Source organism: Galeopterus variegatus, unplaced genomic scaffold (genome assembly GCF_000696425.1).
Source record: "Galeopterus variegatus unplaced genomic scaffold, G_variegatus-3.0.2 Scaffold6795, whole genome shotgun sequence".
NCBI classification, from domain to species: domain Eukaryota; kingdom Metazoa; phylum Chordata; class Mammalia; order Dermoptera; family Cynocephalidae; genus Galeopterus; species Galeopterus variegatus.
The window spans coordinates 61,662-71,093 of NW_007732906.1; the positions used below are offsets into that span (position 1 = coordinate 61,662).

A 9,432-nucleotide genomic window follows, 5' to 3' on the forward strand; every position below is an offset into this window, starting at 1 on the left:
ATGGCCTTGAAGACTTCTGGGGCAGTGATCGCTGTTCTCTTTTCTCACCTTCTCTTAGAAGTAGTTTTTATCTTGCAGGCTACTGAGCAGAATCTTGATTAATTTGAATAAGTTCGATTGGAAAATTATTTCAGATAATGTGTCTAAATTTAGCAAAACTAATAAGTATCATGGTATAAGAGATCTTCTCAAAGTCTCTTCTCTTTCACATGGAGGATTTCCAAAATAGCACTTTAGAGGAATAAACCACTTTCTTAAATTTCTAATAACATGGTAACTGGATCAGAAATAGTATTGTACAGAAACCTTACCACAAAATCGTAGAGACTTGAATTTTAGTCCTAGGTTCATTTCTTTCACTGATTTTGGCAATTCATTTCATCCCTCTGGGCTCTTGTTCCTTCCATGCGAATTTAGGGATTATAATATCAATTTCAAATAATTTCTATGAAGAATAAACAATGTGACAGTTGCAAAGGGCTCATAGTAAGTGCTCAGTAAATATTGCTATCATCATTTTACTAAAATTATTATTAGGATTATTTTATATGTATATATATGTGTGTGTGTGTGTGTGTGTGTGTGTACCTATAGTTTTCAATATTATCTGTGTCAATGTCTACATAATCCAAAACAAAAATAGCCATAGGTCTATCTACCAGGAAGTGAAAACAATTTAATACACCTTTCCTTTACATTTAATTTTTTGTTGTTGTTGTTTTCCAAAGTATTTTGTGTTTGTGATAATCTGTGAAAGGATGTGCCAGATGTAGGCACCAAGAGTAAGTGAGGTCAAATATAATAAAAACAAATGGAGAGGAAAGTAAGATGAGCATCACCATATTGTGTTGGCCAGATATGATTTAGATACATGCATGGTGTGTATAACAATAGTTTTAATCAGATGGCTGCCAAAATGCCGTTTTCTCTTTCAGGAGAACCTGGACTTCTCATTTCTCGAGTAAATGCAAAGAATCCCTTCTTTGGTTATGCTGGGTCTTACAAGCACACAAAAAACAAATTGCTTTTTGATGTTTTTAAGAAGGGAGATGTTTACTTTAACACAGGAGACTTAATGGTCCAAGATCGGGAGAATTTCCTTTATTTTTGGGATCGTATTGGAGACACTTTCAGGTATGAAATATCATGGGATGCACGGCTTGTTCTGGAATTGTGAACCGTACTTCTATGGAAACATCAGAGACCACATGCTCTTTAGCTTTCAGGGCAGACAGAGTCCTTTATCTCCATAATGTCTCCTCATTTAAAATTTAATTGGCCATCTGTTTCTAGACTGAACCAGAAGTTAAATTTTGATGTTAAATTTTATAATTGTTTTAATGAATCAGTTTAGTCCAAATCAGTGAGCTTTTATTTTTAGAATATAAAACTGGCAGACATATGTAAAGTCTAAATGGTAGGGTTAAAACAGAAAACCAATTAGGTCAAATGTGATCCAATTTTTGATCTAATAATAAAAATATTGAAACAGCAAAATTTTTCTTCTTACATTTCCTTTCTTAATTTTCTAAAATTATTTTAGGCCCATGAAATTATTCTGCTTCCACTAGTCAAGGACTGTAGAACAGTGAAGGCCATTCAGTAAGCATTCAATAAATGCTTGGATGAATAAATAACTTCTATCTCCTTGCCCTCTTGTACCATGTTATAAGCTTACTTTATATAGAATTATTTTATTTTATTGTAACATAGTTAGTTGTACATTTCTGGGGGGTACAGAGTTGAATATCATTACCTGTATGCAATATGTGATGTTCAAATCAGGATAATTAGTATATTCAGCATTATGCAATGTAATTGTTTTTCATGGCCCTTTCGGAGCCCATTAAAGGAGCCAAAAGAGTTAATACCTAGAAATTAAAGTGGGTCACTTCACTAAAAGACAACTATCACTTTTCTTCTAATTCTTGATATCCCTATCACCAGAGATAGGGAATGTTTTGTACCTACTTGTTATTTACAAAATACAGATTTTTGTAATATAATCGTTATTTCAGTATTTTATTTTTGTGATATATTATGAAACATTTTACAGTAAGCAATTTATACCAATGAGACATAGATAAAGTAATCAACTTTGACTGAAAAACAGATGCTGATTTTGTTGAATTGCCAATAAAGTGCTTCCTTAGAAATGCCTTTTGTTTTGAAAGCTATAGTTATTTTTGGTCACTAGGTACTTGCACAGAGCCAAAGGCAAGGCACTAAAACTAAAACTGGGCACCTAGTTCTTTAAACACAGGCGCACTAACTGGAATTTGTTTTTCATTTAGATGGAAAGGAGAAAATGTTTCAACTGCAGAGGTTGCTGATGTGATTGGAATGTTGGATTTTATACAGGAGACAAATGTCTATGGTGTGGCTGTGTCAGGTATGAATATATTTCAGATTTTGGAAGGATTCTCAGAATAGAATGTGCCACTGCTCTTCAGTTTTGCAATGATTTTACTAACTCAACACCTTAATTTTTTATACATTAAAATAAATATCTTGTCTTCTTTTGGCAAGTAATGTCTTTGACCAAGCTAACATACTTCATGGTCACTTTAGGGGGAAAGTACCAGCTGAATTTTAATGTTTGTGTGTATTTTTAAGCAGAGTTGGAAAACTCTGGGCAGTGACTTGATGCTTGAAAATAGTTAGAGCTTCTCTCTCTCTCTCTCTCTCTCTCTCTCTCTTTTTCTCTCTCTCTCTCGATGCTTCTGGCAAATATGGGAATCCAAACCCTTGACCTTGGTGTTAGCAACACCTGCTTTAACCAGCTAAGCTAACTGGCCAGCTTTTTTCTTTTTTTTAAGAACTTTTGAATAGTATATTGTTTTTCTCCTCATGACCAGTGTTTGTATATACTACTGAACAGGAGCATGTTCTAGTTCAAATGTTTAATAACACTGACTTAGGAGTGCGTCTTTTTAAAAAATTATTTTTAAATTCGTATGGCCTCATTATCTTTCTAAATATGCATATATTGGGTATATACCCAAAGGAATGGAAATCATCATGTTGAAAGGATACCTGCTATCCCATATCATCACAGCTCTATTTACAATAGCCAAAATATGCAACCAACCTAAATGTCCATCGACAGATGACTGGATAAGGAAAATGTGGCATATACATACACAGTGGAATACTACTCAGCCTAAAAAAAGAATGAAAATCTGCCATTCGCAGCAACATGGATGAGCTCGGAGAAAATTACGTTACGTGAAATAAGCCAGACACAGAAACAGAAATTCCACATGTCTTCCCTCATAAGTGGGAGCTGAAGAACAAATAAATAAATAAATAGAAGGAAAGAGAGAAAAAACAGCAATCACAGTAATATATTGAACTTTCAGAAGGAGAGAACAGAATTTTGGTTACTAGAGGTGGGAAAAGAGGAGAGGGAGGAGGTTATTGAGAAATTTGGTTAATGGACATAAAGGATGATTATATTTGTAATGATGAATATGCTAATAATCTTGATTTGATCATCATATATTGTATACAAGTGTTGATAGTCAACTCTGTTTCTTGCAAATATGTATAATCAATTATGTTTCAATAATAATAAATAAATAAATATGCCCCTAAAAAATTATAAATAAATATGCCTATGAGGATCATCTCATGATGGTGAAAATGGCACAGAAAAATAACCAACTTGAAGGACAGCCATTCCTCTTCACTGTCTTTTTTTTACAAATGACAGTATTTTCCAGCTAATTCTTGTAGGTGCAGGGGATACCGGGGGGTAGGAGTGTTTGGAAGAGGATGTTTATTTGAGAAACAGCCACTGGGTGTTGGAGAAAAAGCTCCAAGACTTTGATCCTCTGTAAAGAACCATAGGTGGCATGATAAGCAATAAACTAACTGTGGAATTAATTATGAAAATACCAATTTCTAATTTCTTTACTTAAAAATATGGCCTTTATTTTATGCATTGATGCTTAAAATGTACAATTCTCCGGGAATATATTTGCCTTTAAATAATTTTTTTCTTAATATTTGTGTTAGTGGTGGTAGGATGCAAATATGAATAACTCTTGGTGTTTTCCGTTCCATCAATTTAATTTCTGTAGCGTAGACAATTAGGGATAGACTCTGGGCTTCTTTGTTGTTAAGTTATTTCTAGGGAGTAAATCATATGCTCATTTATGCTGTGGTAGGATGCAAATATGAATAACTCTTGGTGTTTTCCGTTCCATCAATTTAATTTCTGTAGTGTAGACAATTAGGGATAGACTCTGGGCTTCTTTGTTCTTAAGTTATTTCTAGGGAGTAAATCATATGCTCATTTATGCTGCTGTTGCATTGTTATCACTGCAATAGATACTGTCTCTACTTGTGACAATATTTAAGTAACGGTATTATTTTTAAAAATTCATGTAGTACTTATAAAATTGACTCTATTTCAAACTTTTTTCAGGTTATGAAGGAAAAGCAGGAATGGCTTCTATTATTTTAAAACCGAATAAGTCTTTGGACTTGGACAAAGTTTATGAACAAGTTGTAGCATGTCTACCAGTTTATGCCTATCCACGATTTTTAAGAATTCAGGTAATTTTACCATCTGAATTTATTATGAAATTTAAGAGCAAGAAACCAGGGAGGTGGTTTAATTGCATGATAATATTGTATCCTTTAGATAATGTGTGCATTTTATGTATATTAAAAAATGTTGAGACTGGTGAAAAGCATGAGGATGTAGAGTTGACGTTAATCGATGCCATATTTGAAGCCTAATTATAGAAAGGAGCATGATGAAATGCTAGATATATTTATCTTTCTCCTAATTATAAAATTGCTCTCTTCCTGTTCAGTCAGGACCTCAGAGCAAAATGATGGTCCTAGTGATGGTGGTAAGCCAAAACCACATCTTACACGTGTCTCGTGAAGACATTTGGTGCTATGTGCCTAGAGTAAGGTTTCACCAAACTAAACACATTAAAGTGTCTGCAGGATGTGTTCAGAACCTAAAGACAACTGGCTTTAAGCAATCCTGCTTTAATTTTTATTGTCATTCTATCTAGTCACCTCACCCGCCAACCTTGTATTTTGGGAAATTCTGAGTTAATTTGTTTTGGGATGAGGGCTCTCTCTTGTTAGGTTACTGGTATAAAGTATAGTAAAAAGAAAATAAATTTACTCAGCTATTGGGTCACCTTAGTTATTCATTTACTCAACCATTCATTTATTTAATATTGTACCTCAACTATACTTTCTCAAAGTTACTACTCTTCTCTTAATATCCAATAACACGGTCTTTTTCTGAATACATTTGTTATGTCACCGTTAGATCTCTGATGGAGCAACAGATGGTGTCATATTCATTTTTAAAGCTTTGGCCAAGCAATCCTTATAGCCAAGTAACTGCTCGTTCAATAGGACATATTATCTTAACTGTCATAAATACATGTTTCATTTGCATATTTTTTAATTTGAAGAGCTTTTACATGCATTTTCTCAGATTATTTTCATAGCAATCCTATGAAATATTAAAGGTATGTGAATGTGAAGCAGAAGTAATATATTTCTAATTGAAATTTTTAATGAGATAGGTGTAGATTTACATGAAGTCGTAAGAAATAATACAGAGATCCTATAGGTCCTTTACCCAGTTTTCCCTAAAGGTAACATTTTGCAAATCTATCACAACCAGAATATTAATATAATTCACCCATCTTATTAAAATTTCTCCTGTTTTACTTGTACTCATTTGTGTGTGTGTGTGTATGTGTGTATTTTCTATACACTTTTATCACCTGTGTAGCTTCATACACCCATGGCCACAATAAAAATGTAAACCATCCCAACACCGCAAGGATCCTTCATGGTGTCTTCTTGTAACTCAGATCCCTCTCTCCCTCTCCCCCCCACCCCATATGTAATATATTTTGGTGGAGTAGAAGTTTGATAGAACAAATAATATTTTAAGCAGTTTTCCCCTAGGGCAATTTAAAATTCACTTTCAGTAAGCAGAAGAAATATTTTGGAATAGGACTTCTCTGGAAGACTAGATCAGCCTTGCACAAATTTAGAAAATATGTTAGGATGATTAAGCACTAAGAAAGAACATGGATCATGACCACTATGTTTATTACAATATTTGCTATAGTTAGCCAAAAGCCTGACACTTAGCAGTCAAAATATTTATTTAATAAATGAATCATGTAATAAATGATCTGATAAAAGCAATGCAAAAGTAAAAGTTACTTCTGACAAAATGAGTAAAACAACTATCTTATTAAAACTCTGTTTAGCACAAATTTTTTAAAAGTGCCCTTTTGCCAATAATTTACAGTAATTTAAAAAATGTAACAATCCTCAGTATGCCTGGAATAAAACTTACTTGGTCCTTTCACTCTACTTGTGGAAACACAAATTTTTTTAACCTCTCTAGAAAATAAATTGGTAATACATGATAAGATTCCTAAGAGTTTGCATGTATTTCGACTTAGTAATTTCACTTCCAGAAATTTATCCTTAGAAAATAATCAAAGATGCACAAATGTTATATATGCAGGTATTCTTTTAAGTATTATTTATAGTAGTATAAATTTTGATAATCTAAGTTCAAGAGTAAGGGTAAAATTAATTAAAATATAATTAGTGAGAACTTATAAAATTACATGACCTAGGAGAATATTAAATTTATAAAAAGAAAGAACATTAAATTTTATAAATACAGTGAGCTTCTAATTTTCTCAAAAAAGAGAAGAAGGATATGTGTGTCTACACAGCAGCATCTAAATTGGGATGACAGTGTTGGGTCACAGAGGTGGGGAGAGGGAAGGGAGGAGATCGAGGAAGGGAGCTCACAGTGAAATTGACTCGAATTAGTACAGAAGGATGAATAAAAATGGACAAGTTACTCACAGAACATTATATGGGTCACCGCATGTCATCTTGCAACAAGGTTGTTTTTCCATGCCTGAGACCCCCACAAAGAGATATATTCTGACCTCCTCTAAACCCCTTAAAGCAGAGATTCTTAAACTTTCTAGATTCACAGCACCTTCAGTGTCCCAATGACTTTTATCATGGAACTCTTGGGTCAAAACAAATACCTAAGTATTTGTTTATTCACTAATTAAGTGAAAACGAATTCATAAGTGTTTAGGTCTAGTAAATTAGTAACCATTTGAAAAATAATGCATATGAGTCAAATGAAAAAAGACACTTTCCATTTCATTTTCAAATAACCACAATTAAGGAGATGCAAATTGGGCACTGCACACCTGTCATACCGGATTGCACTGGATAGAGCCAGCCTGATTTCATGTTTCACACTGGTTTTTGGCTGTACTTTCTTTTCATCACAGAAACCACTGAAAACCCATTTTTGCAAAGGAATGTACCACAAACTAATATCAAATCTACCTTGAGCTAATAATTTGCAAGTGGTCACCAACAGATTTTGTATGTCACTGAATTTCCCTTGAAAATTTAAGATATTCTGTGGGGCCCTTGAGAATTCACTGAGGTGCCCAAAGGCACTTTGGTGCATGGTTTGGGAACCCAGGTTTTATTGCATTCTATACCCATCTGATTCTTATGGTATTTTGTCTTGCATAATAGATTTGAGTGTACTTATATTACAAAATTGTCTTTTAGAGCTGTCTTTTGGAGCTTTTATCTCCTTAGTGTCTCACAGAATTCTCTATACATAATATTGTATTGGCATTGAATTGAAGATGTAGCCTATTTGTTTTACACATCCTTGTAATCAGTTTATTGATTGTGCTCATAATTCTTATATATTGAATGAGTTAATATTTGAGTAAAGTTCACAGGTAAAACAAACTAAAGATTTGAACATTCTACAAGGCATTTTTTATTTCTTATAATAAATTATTACTAGTAAATGTAGAGAAATCATTAGACATAAAAGAATTATGATTAAATAATACAGTCTATAGTATTAAATGTTTTATTTATATATTATAGCTATTATAAATAGTATTAAATGATTCCACTCATCTGGGTAATTATTTTATAGGAAAAAATGGAAACAACAGGAACATTCAAACTACAGAAGTTCCAGTTGACAGAAGAAGGATTTAATCCACTGAAAATTTCTGATCCACTGTACTTCTTAGATAATTTGAAAAAGTCTTATGTTCCATTGACCAAAGAATTTTATGATCAAATAATGTTAGGGGAGACAAAACTTTAAGATTTTGTATGGATGGGATTTTCATGTGCTTTCCTAAGAAGAGTGAGAGGAGAATATGCGATTCTTTACTACAAAATGGGGAATGGGAACTAACATTAATTAAGCACGTGCTATCTTTTCTTTATATGCAGGAGCATTTCTTCAATTGAGTAAGAACTTTAATTTGTTTTAATTGATATAAACTTTAGTTGATTACTATTTGTACACATTTGGGGATTCAGTGCATAACTATTTGCCTTAATATTAAAAATTTTAAATAATGAATAAGTGGTTAACAGCTTCGATAATCACTAAAAATGTACTTTCTAATATTTAAAGTTTCTAATTTTTAATAAATGATTAAATTTTACTCAAATATTTTATTTTTATGTGTTCTATTCTTTAATTCAATAAAACTATCTTCATTAATGTGTGTTTTGAGTTTTTGTTCTGATGTTTTTAATTGTAAACTTCTAGTCAAAGGAAGCCGACTGACTAAGTGCATGTACTCATATCTCTTTTATCTTAAGCTCACATTAAGATGATAGAAGAAATATGAAAATATAAAACAGCAGAGCAGGAAAACGGGTAAGTCCAAAACATTTAGGAATTTTTAAAGATATATAAATGGGATTAAATTGATGATAAAGTCCAACAGAGCTATAGAAACCACTAATAGTACAGGGTAGGAAATAGACTAGAACCCTGGTATTATCACTAGATCAGAGACAGAAAGGGCTGAAAGTTTGAACAAGTTTGAGAAATTTGTAATGAGTACAATTGTACTTATCTCAAGTGGAAGCACCAGGCTCCAGTGGTTCCTTCAAGCTAGATCCACAAAACTGACTCTCTTAATAAAGTGGGATTTCATCCATATGAAGGTATTGTGGAGCTGGACTGAGGGGAATATGCCCAGCAAGAAGCCCCCATGCCCATAAACCTAGCTCTCTGTACAACCAAAAGGAAAATTTGCATTGCTTCGTATTGTCACCCACATGCTAAAGAGCTTGTACTGGGTAGAACAGAAGTTGCATGTAGTTTTTGTTGTTGTTAGGAAAACATATGTTATAAAGTTAAGATTTTTTTTTTAATTTAAAGGTTAACCATGAGTAGCATAGAAATAAAAGGTCAAACTTCAGAATGAAAAAATAATTGAGAAAATGTAATCAATTTTGAAAAAAATCAAGAATTTTATTTTATTTATTTTTTATTTTTTATTTATTTTTTTTCGTTAAATTTTTATTTTGTCAATATACAATGTATATGATTAT

At 32.5% G+C, this 9,432-nt stretch overlaps 1 protein-coding gene across 1 annotated transcript in view; it reads left to right on the forward strand.

Moving 5' to 3' along the window:
• Positions 1 to 8,590, forward strand: part of SLC27A6 (solute carrier family 27 (fatty acid transporter), member 6) — a gene marked incomplete at its 5' end in the record, with an annotated part of 62,338 nt that extends 53,748 nt beyond the window's left edge. The window contains 4 exons of the mRNA XM_008591266.1: positions 936 to 1,134; positions 2,295 to 2,392; positions 4,433 to 4,563; positions 8,006 to 8,590. Coding sequence (XP_008589488.1) covers positions 936 to 1,134; positions 2,295 to 2,392; positions 4,433 to 4,563; positions 8,006 to 8,182 — 605 coding nt within the window. The remainder of the gene's footprint in view (positions 1 to 935; positions 1,135 to 2,294; positions 2,393 to 4,432; positions 4,564 to 8,005) is intronic.
• Between the last annotated feature and the right edge of the window lie 842 nt (positions 8,591 to 9,432).